General features: G+C 43.8%; 1 protein-coding gene across 3 annotated transcripts in view; it reads left to right on the forward strand.

Moving 5' to 3' along the window:
* PLCB1 (phospholipase C beta 1) overlaps nt 1-19,970 on the forward strand; it is an 808,463-nt gene that overhangs the window by 589,156 nt on the left and 199,337 nt on the right. For 2 of the 3 annotated variants that reach the window (XM_088478043.1, XM_088478041.1), the window contains exon 15: nt 14,824-14,897. In XM_088478043.1, the coding sequence (XP_088334169.1) occupies nt 14,824-14,897 (74 nt within the window). Of the gene's footprint in view, nt 1-14,809; nt 14,898-19,970 lie in introns of all 3 variants that reach the window. The other variant, XM_088478042.1, reaches the window with a different exon arrangement.

Below are 19,970 nucleotides of genomic sequence, written 5' to 3' on the forward strand. Positions count from 1 at the left end.
AACAGAAATCGGATGGATAATAACCAGGATGCCTAAATAACATAAATAAGTGATACAATACGTTCCTTCTTTGTGGATACATTATCCTAGATGTAAATCACTTCTTGTTTTAATTTGTTGGTTTTCTCACATGTATGCAAAAAAACAAATATATATACATATACAGTATATATATATATATATGCATAGAAAATGTTTATACCTTTAAGATTATATGAATTATTGTACCCTCGTGTTGTTTAGAACAAAGGGAAGTTATTAGAGGATCAGGCGTACCCTAACTCGCTTCAATAACAAGCAGTATCATGCACATTAAGGGGTATATTTAGTGAGAGTTTTTAGAAGTGATGTTGCCCATAGCAACCAATCAGATTATAGCTATTATCTTCTAGAAGGTGCTAGTTAAATGTTAAGTAGAATCTGATTGGTTGCTATGGGCAGCATCACTTCAAAAAACTCACTTCTAAAAACTCTCACTTTAGTAAATTTACCCCTAAGGCTCCTTTTAAAAGTGAAGATCCAAACCACCAGGACTAATCGTCATGTGTAAGTATCGAAGGTTCTTGGACAGTTTATGCCACATAATCAATAATGCTTCAGGACCTGTTAGAGTATTTTATTATGTTGTATTTCTATTCGAGTAATACTAGTATGTACATAAACGGAACGCAATGTTTATATGGGAAAAATGCTGAAGTAACCCTATATGGCATCAGACTATAAAATCGATAGATTGCACCCTCCAAAGCAATCTTAAATAACAAATAAATACTGTGGTGATAACTCAGAGTGTGCTAGTGTCACCCAATAGATAAATACACAGATAAACAATATACTGTCCTTTAAACCTCCCATCGTCTGTGAATTGACCTGCGTGTGAATCAGTGACAATAAAACCATACTCAAATGAAATAAAGACACAGAGTATTTGGCAGAATTTGTTAACTATTTTATTTAAATAACAAATAATGAAATTAAATATGGTGGCAAAGAAAGAACGGCTAACAACAGCCCAAACCTAACACTATAAACACTCTAACCACAACACATACACTCAAGCCTTCTATCTTGACTACCCACCCGAACAGGTGATGATGCTGCCCCCGGCAGGGTGGTCCAGCAGATATAAACAGTCAACGAAGGTGAGCGAAATAAAGAGTAAAGCAATATTCATAGCGCTAATAGGTAAACTGCCGTTCTTTCCCGCCTAAAATAGCCAACGAAGAACCCTCACCCAAAGCCACAAACCGGCAGATCACAAACTTTGGTGCCAGTTCATTGACCTGAGATTCATACAAGAGAGCAGTGGGCACAAATCTGCATAGGATGGGGTCCTCGTTAGTGAGACCAGTCAAAATGAAATTGCATTAAGTTTGCTAATAACTCCTTTATAAAAGAGCATGATTCACGGCCCCTAAAACCTGCACCAAAGTATCCAGAAAAATACCTGTTAGCGTATCCTGATATCTGCCTAAAACATACTTGTTATGATAAAGCTAAATGTAGCAGCATAGAGATAAATCCAGAGCACATATGTGTCAATTATCATCATCAACACGTTAGCTTGCACCAGGCTTACAGAATGTATAAAAATACGCTTCCTACAGTGTGTAACGTAAAGACCCATTTGAATAAAAATTGGACATATCACGAAGGGTTAAAGCAGTTTCAAAACTGCAAATTATTCAAAAAGTTCTGAATTAAAAAAGGGGATAATCGCTACAGATTTGTGACATGATCATAAACACAGACTTCACGTGACCATGAAGAGGCTCCTCCTACTGTCACTATAAGGAGCGCTGCTGAGCTGGGGAAAGTTAGGGGTAGTGCGGTATGAATCCACAGTCATTCAACATGTAAGCTCCTATATTCTTTTATTATGGTGCAAATTATTGATTAAAAGAAAAAAAAAACCATTTACTGGAATACCCTAACTCAGTGGTTCCCAAACTGTGCGCCGTGGCACCCTGGGGTGCCCTGGGACACTTGCAGGGGTGCCTCAGGTTGGTGGTCCAGCACCAAATCAAATTATTTTTGGTCAATGTAATGTAAATATGTGGACAAATGAAGCACAAACCTGTCCAATACCACATAACGGAACCTAAGGATGATAGGTAAAACCACAATTCACTTCATTTTACTACTTTACATTTTTTTCTGAGGTTCTCAATTACTTTTGGCCTAGGGGTGCCTTGAAAACAATTCTGATACTCTAGGGCGCCGCAGTTCAAAAAAGTTTGGGAACCACTGTCCTAACTCCCTGTAATCCATTTTAATGAGCATTAACAAATGATGGCCCTGATTCAGAGCCGCTAGTAAGCGGCCGCTCGTTCGTTCTGACCGATGTTCGCACATCTGCGCATGCGTACGGATTTTAATACGCATGCGCGAACCAGTCAGTGCGGCCGAAAATCGTTTGTTCGCTATATGGCGAATGCCTGCTATTTTGAGTGACAGAAGGAGGTGTATGTGGGTGGTAACAGGGGGAGGTGCTTGAAAACGGGGGTGTGGAATTCGAACGCAGGCGTTTTATGGGTGTGCATAATTAATACATCAGCGTCATTGACCACATCACTTGGTTTTTTTTTTACTCAGAACTGCTCGCAAAATAGCGGTTGAAAAAACCAGCCACAAGAATAGCAAGCAGTTCATACTCTGTTCGATGTACTCGATTAATCTAATAAATAGCGGACATGACGTATGGTGCGAGTGGCAAGGGGGCGTATTTTTCAAAAATACAACCGCAAGTTTTGCTCGCTCGTTCAGACTTAGAGGCGTGAACAGACCGCAATTAGCAAACGGTTCATTTGAATAGCCACCCCTTGTTTTGGAACGAACGACCGCAAATAGCGAGCGGCTCTGAATGAGGGCCTATGTCATCTCATGCATATAATAAATGCTTAGTGATGTCATAGCTTTTTACTTCAATAGGATCCGTTCGCTAAGCCTTGGAGAGAGATAAAGTGGAAAAAGATAAGCACCAGCCAACCAGTTCCTAACTGTCACTTTACAGGCTGCATTTGAAAAATGACAGTTAGGAGCTGATTGGTTGGTACTTTATCTCCATCCATTTCATCTCTCTCCAAGGCTTAGTACATAGACCCCCTAGTCACTAACAGCATTGTCTATAGTAGATTTGGTAGAGTTCATATTACTCATTTTATAGATATATAAAAATGACAGCAGTAGTAAATGAGAATAACTCTAGCTGCCATCGCTATGGCTGCGTACGTGCGCATTAGTGTCACCATATGTAATGGTGACAATTTATTATTCCTGCCTGTAGACGGATGCACTTTATAAATAAATGATAATACTTATTTCCTCCTAGATTTCCAATTCAAATTGCCTAATGGGCTTTTTTTTACCCTTTAAAAGCATGGAAATATGACCAGATTAAAGACAGCAGTGTCAGTGCTATACTGCACATGCACACGCATGAAAAAGCTATTAAGTGAGTCAACGGCTGGCACCACTCTGGGTGTCACATATTGGTACAGGCGACTGGTGAACCAGAAAATTGACTAGCTCTCCAAGAGTGCTTCTAAGTGTACCAAACGCACGTATCAGACAGTGCATTATACTTTTATGATGAAAACCATTTAAATGCAAGTGTTCTATACCTTCCTAATAAACACATCATGCAACATGAACTAAAGGAAGACTTATTGGGATACTGTATAGCTTATAGTTTCAGATCACAAATAGGACATGCCCAGAGATTCATTTCTTATATATGCGCACAGAAAGGGATCTTGGAAGGTTGTTTTTTTTTTTCCATGGGAACGAAGAGAGCGAACATTCCCTGTAACCTGCAGTGCAGAGTTAATCTTTACAAAGCCCGTGGAAACTATTAGCGGCCTCTCTGCAGCTTAGACCCATCACCAGTGTACTTGTATACATTCAAAATGGGTTACTAATTATGTCACCCTGCCCCTGCACCGGTTTACGGAGGAAAATTATAATATTGCAATAAGTGAATATCGTTCAGTGGGCCCGATTCATCGCGGATCACAATTGCAACAGCACGCGCAGATCGGCCGATGGTGCATACTACGCATGCGTATGCACCGCTGTGCGCTTGTCCACGCCAGTATTGCTGTCGCACTGCGATCACGCACGCAGGCACAAAGCCATAGTGGGTGATGGGACATCAGCATTTGGGGGTGGTGACGGAGTGGTCGGAAAAACGCGGGCGTGCCTGTCCGTTTGCACGCCGGTTCCTGGGCGTGCATAAATTAGCCACTGCGACGGCATACGCATCTTGAGTACTCACTGCGTGCGACGAGACTTGCAGGTTCTGAGACAGGTCAGACCTGCTGTAATTCTGTATGAGGGTCCGATGTTACCGATGTCTACGCAGGATTGCGAGGTCTTACGGATGTGAGAAAGCGGCAGTGGCCGTCTCTATGGTGGCTGAGCAGTTGCAAACATTAGCATATTTTCGCAGCAGACCTCTGTGCGTAATCGCAACTGCGATCGCAATAGCAATCCGTAATGGATCAGGTCCAGTAATAATTAGAGCAACACTGATTTTTTTCCCTTAGCAGGTATAATATAGTATGTATAAGTTTTATATTGTTGATTGATTTGATGGCAATTAATATTATTTTAGTGACACAATATTTAGCTGCCTACTTGTCAAACATTAACTCTGTAGAAAAACAGGCGTTTTTAGCATAGAATTGGTAATTTTTATTGTTGGGGCTTTTATTAAACACTGGAGAAATGAATGATTTCTCTAACGTATATGTAGTTATCAGCAGATATCGCCAGCGGCACTTATCTCTATGGTAACAACGATATGACCCAATGTATTAGGTTCCTAAAAGGAAACTTTTGACCACCGATAGATAATGCTCTCTTAAGGCACACATCCACTAGAAGACAGGCAAACGACTGCAGGATTACGACATTGTAATCGTGCAGTTGTTTGCTAGTGTACAAACATTGAACGCTGTGCCTACACTGAACGAGCAGGGGGTTCGGGATGCCAGCTGACAGTATTCTGGCAGCGGTATCTCCAGCTGATAGGGATTCCGGGCATTGGCATCCCCAGCTGATCGGGATAGGGATGCCGGGCAGTCGGCATCCCGGACATCGGTCAATTAACCGCATCCCAACAAATCAATGGCAGCATGTTATAAATAACATTTTGCTTTATACAAAAATAATTTAAATCTGCATGATTACACTGCTCCAAGACGCCTGCAGCCTGGGTGCCCTGATAGATGTGAGAGGACGTCACACCTGTTAAGTAATTCTAATGGTAATTAAAAGGGCAATCATTTTCTCTGATCAAATAAATGCTGTTAACAGACATTACAAGAATGTCAGTCAGTTCTCTTGTTCATGCCAAGCTGTAGTTAAAGATGTTAGAAACTGTTTGTACTTGAAAACAGAGACAACTCCCTAGTACGGCACACACAGCAGCTGGCAATAAATTCAAGTTAAACAAATAATTTTTACATGTACTCTGTCCGTGACTGTCAGCTGCAATATACCAGTCTGCTCTGCCACGAGGTGTCAGGAAATGATTAGATAGTGTACACTAGGTGACTGCACCTGGCCAGAGCAGCAGGTAACCGAAGTCTGTTGCAAAAATTCATCCTGGGGAGGCTTCCATTTGTCCTGTTTTTGTTTTTTTTGCACAGTCCTTTTTTTCTCCCTACCAAAAACATCTACTAAAAATATTTAATTCTCCTGCTAACCCCAGATTAAGAGGATAAATAGGCAAAGGCTCCTATTTACCCCATATGGACCTAAGAAGAATTATATGGTAGATTTAACTTTTAGGCCAATGTTTTATTTCAAATTCATTGGGCCTAACAATCCTGTATTTAGAGGTAACCCCTGCTATACATAACCTTTGTCAGTGAATATTCCCGGAGTTATGAATTGGAGACCCGGTGATACAAAAATCAGTCTTATCCCTGCAAACGGTGACCTGATGATAATTATGCCCCTATGTCTGAAGAAAACAATAACATCCCAGGTAGGAAGGTCACTATGCATGCACAAAGCCATCATCAGAGGTTACGGTGGTTACTGGTGTATGGGGACCAGACTAGCAGGGGACCTGCATTGACCAGCTGTTCTAGCTCAGTGATGATCCTGGACCTTCAGTCATGGTGTAGCCCCACCCGGAATGATTATTGTCCATGACCCCACCAATACTAGTAGTGCACATGTAGAGCGGAGATCAGCATCGCCGAGCACCTCTCACACCTAGATCCAATAGCCACTGCACCCTCTGTTTTAGTTCACTGAATTTGTTACGCTTGTTACTACTGTCCATTATATGAGGTTGTTGACCTCATCGCTTATGTATTTCTTGCATTTCTTGGCATATTTACTGTACTTGTCGGTCTGAAGAGTCTGGGTAAGCGTCAGTGGGTTTAATCAAATATTCAGGACCCAGGGTCAGGTTCATACCACTTTGTCTTGGAACATGAACAACTGAATGTGTGCAAACTAGTCATTTACACGTGGGCCCAGATTGGTTACAGATCCAGTTGTATAACTGGCTTACAACTCATTGCAGTCACCTCCTTCTTATCTAGCCAACATCTCAAAGTGCCCAGAAAACAACCATTATAGAATGGAGAAGTGGCCCAGTGGTTAAGTGCACTAAACTACCCTAGTGAATGTTCTCATCTCTGCATAACTTTAATGATCCTTATTAATATTCTGGGAACACAAGAAAGTGAGCGTGTAGTGTCTTTTCACATGCTAATGTGCAAATTATTTCATTTTCTTTATTGTTAAGTTGTTAAGAAAAAAAAAAAGGATTCAGCTATTGGTCAGTAATCTTCAATTCACAAAATCAAATTTCATAACACAAAAGTTAATGGAGGTCGCCCTCTTCTGGTTGAAATCAATCATAACACTCTACATTACAACTCTTATTTTAAAAATGATAATTTCCCTACATTTTACAAATTTGTTAAATTCAGCCATACTGGGGACTTATTTCAGAGATTGAAGATTTTTCAAATATATGTTTCTTTGCATATTGTCCTGTTAACAAAATGGTTAATTGAAACATAAAGTATTTGCTATTGCAAGCATAAATCAGTCTTTTCTTCCCATGTCTCTCTGCCATTTCCTTTTCATCTAAATTGTCCCTGTTTTCATGTGTTCTTCTTGTACTGTGTGCTATGGGCCTGATTCAGAGCCGCTCGTAAGCGGCCGCTCGTTCGTTCCGAGTGATGTTTGCACAACTGCGCATGCGTACGGATCGTAATACGCATGCGCGAACCAGTCAGTGCGGCCGAAAATCGTTTGTTCGCTAAATAGCGAATGCCTGCTATTTTGAGTGACAGGAGGAGGCGTATGTGGGTGGTAACAGGGGTAGGTGCTTGAAAAATGGGAGTGGAGATCCGAACGCAGGCGTGCTTAAAGGTCAAAACGGGCGTTTTATGGGTGTGCATAATTAATACAGCAGCGTCATTGACCACGTCACTGGGTTATTTTATAGTCAGAACTGCTCGCAAGATTGCGGTAGGAAAAACCAACCACAAGAATAGCGAGCAGTTCATACGCTGGTCGATGTACTCAATTAATCTAATAAATAGCGGACATGACGTAGGATGCGAGCGGCCACGGGGCGTAGTTATCCAAAAAACGACCGCATGTTTTGTACGCTCGTTCAGACCTAGAGGCGTGAACAGACCGCAAAGAGCGAACGGTTCATTTGAATAGCCACCCCTTTTTTCTGAACGAGCGAGCGCAAATAGCGTCCGGCTCTGAATCAGGCCCTATATACACTGCAGTAAGTAGATTTGAGGGAAAGAAAGTTATAATCAAAATCTAGAAATCAATGGGGTCTTCCAGTCTTATCCTTATTTCAGATTTATTTTTGGGGATGCGATCTATGATGTATTTAAAGTAAGCCCCAGAGTGTTTCGCGCTGTGCATAGTGTTTCATCATAGTGTATCAGAAATTCTTCCAGTGTTCGTAAACGTGAATAATGTTTAAAAGGTTGTAATTTTTGTGAGACAACAATTGTAACCAATTAAAATATGGGAAACAAGCCAAATTTTATATTTTATTTCAATGCATCTTAATCAAAAAGAGGAGAGTTAGAATGTCTAACAGCATCCGACCATCATGATTGCAGGGGACTGTCCCTCTTTCCTGTGTTTGCCCCAGGTTTGCCGGAGGCTGGGAGGTATTCCAGTACTGCGTGCGGCAAAGTCAGGTTCCTCCGCAAAGTGCAGAATAAAAATAAAATTTTTCAAGTAAAATCTCAATGGGGGCGTGGCAGTCCTCTGACAACACAGCCACGCCCCTAGTGTGATATTATCACACCCCTTATCCCGATTCAGGGCCGAATTCAATTAGCCATGAAAAGTGGCGTCTGGCGAAAAGCGGACTGAATTCGCCTCATTCGCCTGTTTTGACGCAATGTTGTCTCCATGCGCTTCCCCGCTTTTCACCCTATTCATTTGTAAGTCAGGCGAAATCGCGGATAGTCGAATGTTTTACAAGGCGAAACTAGCGAAAAGGAAATTTTTTGTGGGAAATCAGTCTGTACCCCATAAAAAGCTTCAGTGACCCTGGGAATCAATATAGAATAATAGTAGTAGCCCTAATAAAAGTTTAGTGAACCTTTTTGGAGGCAAAGGGCTGTGACTTATGCATATTTGCATATGTGTGGAAACATGATAGAAAGCAATGTTTTTGTCTGAAAAATAAGTACCGTAGTTAAATTTGGGGTACATGTAAAGGGGTACTAGTATATTTTGATGTCTCTAAAGTGAGAATTAAAAAATTCTCAAAAATACACCAGCTGCAGCTTCCTGCAATCTAAAAAAGACCTGTCTCAACCTTATAGCCCCCCAAAGTACCTGGCCCCCTACTTTTTTCCCTCATTTTCCAACAATTTTTTATTTTTTGTCCCAAAAATGATGTCTTTTTTGGGGGTGAATTATGATATTTTTTTGGCTTAATTAGTCATTTGGAGGGGTGTCCAAAGGCTTCTGAACCAAGGGCCTGATTCAGACCCGCACGCGAGCGCTGAGAGCTCGCAAGTGGGTCTATGGTGCCCTAGTGCGCATGCGCACGATGGAGGCTGCTCCATCGTGCGTATGCACGAGACCCGGCTAGCGAGGGGGTAGCCGTCGCTCCGGGTCTCGCACCAAAGGGGGCATGCTGGCAATGTTGATTGCCAGCACGCCCCCTTTGGTGGGCGTGCCGGGGGCGTGGCTGCCAGACGGAGGCGTTCTCATGGGAACGCCTACCATCTGGGTCCGGCCCCACTGACATCACTAGTGATGTCAGTGGGAGTGATTTTGGCTCTGATAGAGCCAAAATCACTCCAGGGCTTGTGGTCACCGAGACCCTACCGCAGGGTCTCGTCACAAGCCCGATGGTCGCGATGGTCTTGACCATCGCGACCATCTTTTTGGCCGCTCGCATATGCTGTGGGTGGTCACCCACAGCTATTGCGAGCAGCCAGGAGGCCACTCCAAGTTTAGGTAGGAGGGCCCTGATTCAGAGCGAGCGCTCTGGTCAGAGCGTCCGGCTCTGAATCAGGCCCCAAGTCCCCACATTTGTACCCCAAAATATGGATTTTGCACTTATTTTCTCCTGCCTTTTGCTGGAGAAACTTTTTTGCCTGTTTTTCCCTATGGAGTTTTTGCCTAGGCGAAAACTCTGAGGCAAAAACTCCGGGGAATTGTATATGGAGATACTTTGAAAACAGGCGAAAAGTGCAAATCGGCGAAAACTTTTCGCCCATCGCGGCTTTTCGTCTCTAATTGAATTTAGCCCTTAGACTTGGGCAATATTGGGAAATATGAGTTAAGGGCTCCATACACCTGAGCCGCGATTCCCTGTTCTTTTGATGCCAACCCGATCTGGTGACCAAAACCGTCGAACGCGAACATTTATGATCAGTAGATCAGGGAAATTCAACACATTAAAAATCCCAGACCCTCAGATTCTGACCATTTTCAGGTCGGGATTTTTCAACATGTTGAATATTCCTGATCCCCCGCCATGACGTCTGCAGAACAGGGAGTTGCCACAATCCGTTGCAGATGTATGGGCCCCTTGGGGTGAGTCTGGAATTTTTAATATGTTGAATTTAACAAATTTTAACTAATCTTATTCTTAACTACAAACTTAACTACAGCCTATTTACTTAACTAGTATTTTCTTTGGGGTAAAAGAGAGCAAGTGGATGTGGGTTTGGGGTTGTGTATACAAGGTGTTGTCCAAATCTTGGGGTCCACTCAGTTGCCTAATAAGTTGTCTGATCAGACGTTCCACACATTTCCATATGCACCATCTTGTATAGAACTGTTGCACTCCTTTCTCTGTGTCCGAGGGTAAGGGGCAAAGATGTGACTACGATTGTTTTCAGACTTCTGAACAATACGGATGATTGGTAAAATGTAAGTGTTAAACCATATCAAACAAATTCAAGCAAAAATAAATGTGCGAAACTGAGTGTACTGTATATATAAAAGATAAATGTACAGGTTTATTTATTCAGTAGCAGGTGCCGACTCTTTTCATGTGTTTAATAGCAACATGTATAAGGAAATAGTGATAATAAAAGTGAATCTAAAAAAATCAGTGACAATAAATTATAAAAGCCGGGCCAGGCAGTGTTTTTGCTTTAATTTGATTAAATTGTTTTCTTGATGAAAACACAGTTTGCTTTATTTCAGAAACCCCCTTATCCCATATTGCTTTCTAAGCTCTTATTACACTTTACACAAGACGGGTTGTAACAATGGTATTTACATCTTTCCAGAGTTACACACCAGGCTGAAAACTAACCTTACAAGCAGATAAACGCCCTAACCATTATTTAGAAATTAAACTCCTATTGCTCACAAGGAGGCAGATGTACTAAGCTCTGGAGAGTGATAAACTACCAACCAATCAGCTCCTAACTGTAATTTTTCAAACACAGCCTGTAACATGTCATTTAGGAGCTGATGCAGGAGCAGTTTGCATTATAACCCCAGGAATTGGAGGTTTGACCATCTAATGCTGGGCATACACTATACACTTATCGGGCCGATCCGCCCGATAGTGGCAGATAGCCCCGATAATTGTAGTGCAGGGCCGGACTGGCCATCTGGCAATTCTGGCAGATGCCAGAAGGGCCGATGTCCAGATGGGCCGGTCCAGTCGAGCAGCAGCTGTTTAGTTCTGAAAAAAACTGCTTAGGAGAACACGGAGCTGAAAACCGTCTTAAGCCCCGCCCCTTTTGTGATGTCACCGGAACTGTCAGTCCACAGGTCTACTCTTTACCCAGCAGTCTGCACCTCCCGACGGCTGTAGAACTAGAATGGATCCTTCTGCTTGTGATTCCTCCACCCCCACGCAGCCCTGCACAGCAGACCCCAACAGCAGCTAATGGGAGCACAGCAGTGAGGTAATTGCAGTAACTTTCATTTCGGAGCATAGAGAGAGATAACAAGACTGAGGTAACAGCACACACACTGGACGAGTGACAGGTGTTAACCCCTGCAATGCCTTTCAGCCACACTAGCTAACTGCCTTTATCCTAAGGCTGAGACTGTGCCCTTTTTCATCCTCAAGTCCCTGTTTTGTCACTTCATATACATAAGTACAGTATATACCTCCAAAAACCAAACCACATAACAATATTTGGTTTTTGGAGGTATATACTTATGTATATGCAGTGACAAAATGTGTGAACTAGGTACAAACACAACATCAGTGAATGAATATATCTGATTGGCTCTGCATTGAATCAAACAGAGACTTGACACCTTCTTTCACATTACTTGCATGATACAGTATGTGCCTAGCAGGATGGGTATGGGATGCCGGCGGGTCAATATCCCGACACCGGCATCTCAAGAGGGTTAGGATACCGACACCTGTCTGACGGTATTCTAACCATCTCCCTCTCCCTTACCTTAACCCTCACTCCCTTGTGCCCAAACCTAACCCCCCCCCCAACCTTCCCCCCCTTAGTGCCTAATCCTAACCCTCCCCCTAGTGCCTAACCCCGCTACCTATCTTTGGGATGCCGGCACTGGCATTCTGACAATTGTAGGGATTGCGGCGTCGGCATTCTGACCTCCAGCATCCCTCCTGTCTGAACTGAACGTATCACGTGCCTAGCGTACTTGTTGTTCTAACAATATAAATTACCTAGTAGCATTATATGGATTTTCAGGTGTAATATAAAAATGGGATTCTACTATAAATTGTACATACAGTATACCTGCTGTTGTGGTGTTTTTATTGTAATCTTGTCTTCAATTTTTGTTTAATTCCCCTTGTCACATCCACCACATATTTTGGCCGGGTTATGTACAGGATGCCGGCATTCGGGTTCCCGGCGATCAGATTCCTGACGACCGGCATCCCGACAGGGTTAGCATGCTGACACTTTTTGGTCGGTATGCTAACCCTACCCCTCCCTCTTTAGTGCCTGAACTTAACCTCCCCACACCCTAAACTTAACCCTCCCCTTTAGTGCCTAACCCTCTACCTAGTGCTAACCCTCCCCCCAACCCGGCTACTTACCTTCAATATCCCAACATTCGGGATACCGGCGCCGGGATTCTGATTGGCTTCGGCAATGCGTTGCTGGTAATGTAATTTCCGAACATATCCCATTTTTGCTTTTACACTTTGTCTAGTGTTTTTGTATTTGAATTGGCTATGTATATACTGGACTCCTGATCCACAGGCTTAATTTACATTCAGTCCAGATATTTCATTATGCCTAGATTTGTTATATATATTTTCGTTGAGGTTAGTCCAAACATAAAATTAATTATTTTTAGCATTACTACATTTAGGCCCCACTTTTATTAATGATTGCAATGCGATGTGGTTGACAGTATCGCCTATAATTGCATTGCAAGATACGATCATAGAGCCTGGATGTATCATTCAGCACATGCAGGGACTGGATTGACTTGGTTGAAATTCCGACGCCTATGTTAATCCCGATGCCGACAGGACACCGGACCGATTGTCCAACGCAGGGGGTAAGTATATATGTAGCCGGGGGTGGGGGGTTAGGTTTAGGGCACCCTGGGGGGACTTAGTATTTGGCACCCCCCTGTGGAGGGTTGTGGTGCATACACACGGTCAGATTTTTCTTCAGATCTGAGCGATAATGATTTTAAAAATCGTTCAATCGTTCATATCTGAAGGAAAATCTGACATATCTGACATACCTGAACGATGGACCATGAACGTTGCGCGTTCCCGATGGTCAGATAACAATATCTGACATCTGATGTGTTTGCAGTCAGACTTGGACGATTCCATTCATTTTAATGCAGTCAAAAATCGTTCAAATCTTTGGTAAAATCGTTCAATCGTTCATCTGACAGATCTGAGAAATCTGACAAATCTGACCGTGTGTATGCACCATTAGGGTTAGGCAGGGGTAGGGTGTGTTAGGTTTAGGCACTAGGGGGAAGGTTAGGGTCAGGCAACCCCCTGGAGGGTTAGGTTTGGGGTGCAGGGAGGTGGGTGTTAGGTTTAGGCACTTATGAGGGAGGGTTAGGGTTAGGCACTAGGGTCGAGGTTAGGGTTCGGCACCCCTAAATGAGGTTTAGGGTGGGAGAGGGTTAGGAATACTTAACTTACCTCCGTTGTCGGGATCTTGTGCATCGGGCTGCCGGCGTCGGGATTTAAACCGCAGGGCTGACGTCCGGCAGTCAAACATACCCATTCCGTATAACTTGTATGTTCTGATATTATATTTGTAAGAGCATAGACTAAGAAGTGGGCGGAGTCAGGAATAGTAAGGGGAGGAGTCGATGCCAGGAGCCAGATTCTGACGTGAGGTGGGCCTGTGTGATTTAAATGCCAGGGCCTATTTTCAGTCCCAGTCCGGCCCTGGTAGTGTGTGTGTGTGTGCGACCGACCAATGCTAACATATCAATCGGTCAGGCATGCCGGATTGTCCAGGCATTTAATCTGGCAGTCTATGCCCAGCATAAGAAACACTGCCATAAACTGCTTGAAGAATCGGGCAGTGTCCCTGTGAAACCCGTAACAAGGTTATGCCGATTTCGTGTATGATGTATCCGATGGTTACCTATCTGTGATTGATTTACTGACCTGTGATGATTACCCAATAAACAACTGATTCTAAAGAAGTTTGCAGCGGCATTTGCATAAAGTCACAGGTGGACAATCGCCAATAAATGCTAGTGCGAACAATTATCGTGCGATTCAAAATCAGGCCCAGGCGCTCATTTCCCTTGCCGTGGATGCTGTAAACACGTGTGGTCCGTTATTATTATTATTATTATCCTTTATTTATATGGCGCCAGAAGGGTTCCGCAGCGCCTTGCACAGTACATAAACAAATGAGCACACAAGAAAACAGATATTAACAGTACAAACAATGGAGGACAAATACATAATTTATACATTGCTGCATAACACTTAAATAAGCAGCATGGTGTCAGTAACCAAGGGTTGGGTGCTGTTGTAAATTAAAGTATAATTAAGTGAAGGAGAAGCACATGAGGGAAGAGGGCCCTGCTCGTGGGAGCTGACATTCTAAAGGGGAGGGGGCAGACAAACATGGATGACACAGATGGGTTGGATACAAGGGTCACAGTAATATAACATCTATGGAGAGGTTAGTCTAACTCTAAACTTAAGAGGAAAAGACAATGAGTTCATGCCACTTGTACTACAGTATATAGAATTCTGTATACCTTGTATGCAAGGCGCCCTACCACACACCAGGTCTCCTTTAGCTACGGTATGAGAACTGTGCTTTACATATCATGTACCTGATAGCATTTTGTCTGACTCTTAGTTTTCCTTTGCTTTGCAATGTCTCCCAGGTGAGGCTGATATTGAGAGTGAAGAAGACGATGATGATGATGACGATGACTGTAAGAAATCTTTCATGGATGAAGTAAGTCTCCTTATATACTTTCTACGTGATATTCTCACTTGCACATCCTTGTATTAGGGAGTTGGCTTCATTGCATAAGACTGAAGGATGTACTAGTGGAGCAGTATCTTCTATACACGGATTGTAGCTAGTTTATGTTCAGTCTAGTTTATGACATCCCTGTACACATTGCCCAATGTCATTTACATGACACCAGAAAATGTCACATGTTAAGAAATAAGGGAGATCTCTTAAATTACAGGTTCGGTATGGGAGGTCAGCAGTGACTATGGGAGGTCAGCAATGACTATGGGAGGTCAGCAATGACTATGGGAGGTCAGCAGAGACTATGGGAGGTCAACAGTGACTATGGGAGGTCAGCAGTGACTATGGGAGGTCAGCAGTGACTATGGGAGGTCAGCAATGACTATGGGAGGTCAGCAGTGACTATGGGAGGTCAGCAGTGACTATGGGAGGTCAGCAGTGACTATGGGAGGTCAGCAGAGACTATGGGAGGTCAGCAGTGACTATGGGAGGTCAGCAGTGACTATGGGAGGTCAGCAATGACTATGGGAGGTCAGCAGTGACTATGGGAGGTCAGCAGTGACTATGGGAGGTCAGCAATGACTGGGAGGTCAGCAGTGACTATGGGAGGTCAGCAGTGACTATGGGAGGTCAGCAGTGACTATGGGAGGTCAGCAGTGACTATGGTAGGTGAGCAGTGACTATGGGAGGTCAGCATATTTTTGAGCGTAGCTGCTGTGTGAGCTGCATCCATCTCTGCATCAGTCCCTATGGCGACATCATTAAGCCGATGCCAGGATCCCGACACAACATGTTTGAGGTTATAACACCCCCACGGGTGACATTTTCCTAGTAGCATTTCAGCCATGTTGGCATACTAGCACCAACCTGAGGTCAACATAGTGACTACACACATGATATAGCTGACAGGCAAAATGGCAATATACCAATTGTATAACACTTAAAGTCACCAAATGTGGAAGTAAATTGTCCTTTATAAATGGTGGTAAAAGTGAAGTTTTTTACAAAAAAACTTCCGCCAGTTTTAACTGTACAGATCACTATGACTATTGCAATAAAACTAAAGGAGTTTACACACTCAGGGTCTGATTCAGAGATGCGATCGCAGCTGCTATTTCGCACAGAACGCAGCTGTGAAAAAATGCTAATGCCTGCCAAAGCACAGCCGGTATGAAGACGCTCAATGCTGCCTTCTCACCTGCAGACAACGTCGCTTACCTGCGGAAATGTTGGTAACATCAACGCACATCGAGCGGGCATCTTACCTTTGCTGCAGGTCTGACCAGCCACAGACTCGGCAGATCTCCTGACACGCAGAGGTCTCTCTTGCTGCGTAGGAAATCGCAAGGGCTAATTTATGCACTGCGTTGTATTTTATGCACTGCGTTTTATTTTATGCACTGTGTTTTATTTTATGCACTGTGTTTTATATTATGCACTGTGTTTTATTTTATACACTGCGTTGTATTTTATGCACTGCGTTGTATTTTATGCACTGTGTTTTATTTTATACACTGCGTTGTATTTTATGCACTGCGTTGTATTTTATGCACTGCGTTTTATTTTATGCACTGCGTTTTATTTTATGCACTGCGTTTTATTAACCAGCCCCTGTTACTTCCCAAAACCTGACTGCCTGTCACTCACTTTGCAAATAGTTTCTCTATGCGTGTGTACTTGCAAAACAATTGCAACGAGCGCGCAGTGCATCTTATACGCATGCGCAATGGCAAACAATCGATTGATATGCAAAAAAATAGCATTGCGTCAGTCTCTGAATCGGCCCTCATTAACTAATAGGAAAATAATGTTTTCTAATACTAATGTATAACCATACTTGCCAACTCTACCTGATTGTCAGGGAGACTCCCTAAAATAGCAGCAATCTCCCTGACTCCCAGAAGAGTCTGCCAATCTCCCCGATTGCATCTTACCCCCATTATGTAGCTGTTATATATATATATATATATATATATATATATAAAATAGAGCTATATACATTCAAATTAGATCATTAGTATGATTTCCCTGCATTGGGTATAAGGCACAATGGGCCTGATTCAGACCCACTCGCGAGCGGCTGTCCGCTCGCAAGTGGGTCGATGTTCTGGACTGAGCATGCGCACGACGGAGGGAGCTCCGTCGTGCGCATGCGCCAGACGCGACGAGCGAAGGACTTTCCTTCGCTCGTTGTGTCTGATCAAAGGGGGCGTGCTGTCGATGTTGATTGACAGCACGCCCCCTTTGGTTGGCGTGCCGGGGGCGTGCCTCCCTGATGGGGGCGTTCCCACGGGAACGCCTCCCGTCAGAAGCCGGCCCACTGACATCACTAGTGATGTCAGTGGGAGTGATTTTGGCTCTGATAGAGCCAAAATCACTCCGGAGCTTGCGGTTGAAAACCTCAACCGCAGGCTCCGGCTCGCAGTTTCGATGGTCGCGATGGTCAAGACCATCGCGGCCATCAAACTGCGCGCTCGTATAGCCTGTGGGTGGTGACCCACAGCTATACGAGCGTCCAGGAGGACGCTCCATTTTCATGGGGGCCGGCCCTCATTCAGAGCGTGCGCTCTGCTCAGAGCGTACGGCTCTGAATGAGGGCCAATGATCCCTATGGCTACATGCATCTTCTGAAAAGTATCAGTGTATTTTCATCAACAAGTAGTTCTTACTAACTGCTTTGGGGCTCATTTACATCTGGATGTAAGTCAGGTGTATGATGCGCCTCTCAGATGTAGCAGTACACGCCCACTTTACCGCCGCGCTCATAGGTGTTGCTTTCACAATCTCCATGAAAAACCTTTAAAAATAGGTAAGTATGTGTATAATGTCATGATTTGTTGTCGGAGACAATTCAATGTGCATGCAAAACATTTCTGTCATATAAATAATATAAGGAATAATGCACAGTAAGACAGCATAGGGTAGGCATACTTTGCCTCTACAGCTGCTGGAGAACTACTTGTCCCAGTATGCCTTGCCACAGTTTTAACATGCCTTAAAGGCAAAACTAAGCCAGGGCATGCTGGGGAGTATAGTTCCCGGCCACCAGGAAAAGTAGGCAAGCCAGCCAGCCAGCCGCCGACCCTCCAGATCTCCCCGCAATTTGCAGACAAACCCCCACAGATGTCGCGATTCACGCTGAATCGTGTCATCATGACCCTGCTTCACAATGCCGGTAATTTCGGCATTGTGTAGCGGGGTTGGGGCCAAAATGACGTGATCGCATGGCCACGCCCCTATTGCCGGGTAACATCCCCGGCCGCGCCCCCTGTGCCGCACCACGTTTTCCCCCCGCTTGGCCGACCGGAGGGGGCTGCCAGAATGTCGGTAAGCATGCAGTAACTGTAGTGCCACAGGTTGCCTGACCCTGCTGTAGATTATAGAAATATTTGAAGTCAGCAACCTTGAGTCTTCATATAGCCATGATGTCTATTATCATTATAACAAGAGCCATATAAGAGTGGTTACTGTATGCTACTCTTCCAAGAGCTTTTTGCAGTAATTGAATTGTGAAATTTGTCCAATTCGTCACCTTATACTTTCTTATAACATTTCATATTGGACATATTGCACACACCAATGGAATTTTCCTTATTAAACCCAATGCAGCGTTGCTAGTTTACACCACAGTGCGCAGCGCTGATCTATATCTCATCGAGCTGGTTTCTAGCCATCTTAAAAGGACTGAAGTGCATTAGGAATTATTATCAATAAACTGAAGTGCTGTTTCTCCTGGAACAGAGTCATGTGTCACCGCTTTCGGCTTTTGCCAAGAGAAGCAAAGGACGTGCCAAAGAGCTGACACTTAATGGTGCGTCTTCCAGGAATACTCTAAGAGCTTCCTGACTTTTTCAGCTGGACAATGAGCTATTTTGGAAGTGTCTCATTTTTTTTTTCCATGGAGCAAAAGTTAAATAAACTTCTTCATACAATAGTAAGCATAGAAAGTCTTTAGAAGTCTATATTTTGCTATATAAAAATGCAAATAAACACAAGTTTGGTGTCTAGTATCCAGAATTCTTGGAATTTGATTTTATGCTTTGGGTGGGGGTAAATAATTTAAAACACAATGGCTAAAATATACTAACTTAAACTTAGCCCATCCTCTCATACTGGGTCTGATTCAGCAAGGATCGCAGGTGCTAATACGCACGCAATCGGCCGATTGTTGCGTTCTGCAAATGCATCGCAGTTCGCAAGCCGGCCACTGTGATTGGGACTCGCTGAGATGCAAACGCTCGCTGCTGCCGATGGTATGCAGTGTGTATGCATTGTGCGCGTGCGCATACCTTAGCGAAAGTTCACAATGCGTTCGCTTGCTGCACATAGACAGCCCAGCAGAGTGAGTGACAGGAGAAGCCGTTTGTAGGTGGTAACAGGGACTGGCCATTAAAAATGGGGGAGTGGGGGTGCAAACGCAGGCGTGCCTGAGCATCTCAACGGCATTTTAGACATGTGCATAATTATAAGGCAGCATCATAGTACACGTCACCTGGCTTGTTTTTACACTGAAGTGCTCGCAGTGCTTGCGGCAGGGTATGGTCAACCTCAAGCGCTGCGATAGCATTCGATGTTACCCGATGGTTGCATACACATCCTGGACATGACTTGCAAAAGTGGGCATCTTACAGGCTGGTGAGTGTCTGCATACACTATGTGATCACTCTCTAAGAAATACTGGGTGTTCTAATGCATTTTCTGTGCGACAGCGCTGCCTACGCAATTTGCATACACATCGTGCGAGCGATCGCATCTAGCCAGCGGCTCTGAATCAGCTTCTGTGATCACAGTGACTACGCAGACCTATTGCAGAGTCATTTTAAGAAAGTGCCGTTTGTGGGTGGCGACGGGGGGGGCAGACGTGCCTGTGTGTTTGAAGACTTTGAATGGGCGTATATAAATTATCCCCTGAGATCCCCTACGCAGCCTGAGACCTAGTAGCGTGCAATGAAGTTAGCAATTTCTGAGTAAGGTCAGAGCTTGTGCAAGTGTGCGTGAGGCTGCGATGATACTCGATTGTACCGATGTTTTCGCAGTCTTGCTAAACAT

The sequence above is a fragment of the Taudactylus pleione genome, unplaced genomic scaffold, assembly GCF_031769625.1.
Source record: "Taudactylus pleione unplaced genomic scaffold, aTauple2 ptg000206l, whole genome shotgun sequence".
Classification (NCBI taxonomy): Eukaryota; Metazoa; Chordata; class Amphibia; order Anura; family Myobatrachidae; genus Taudactylus; species Taudactylus pleione.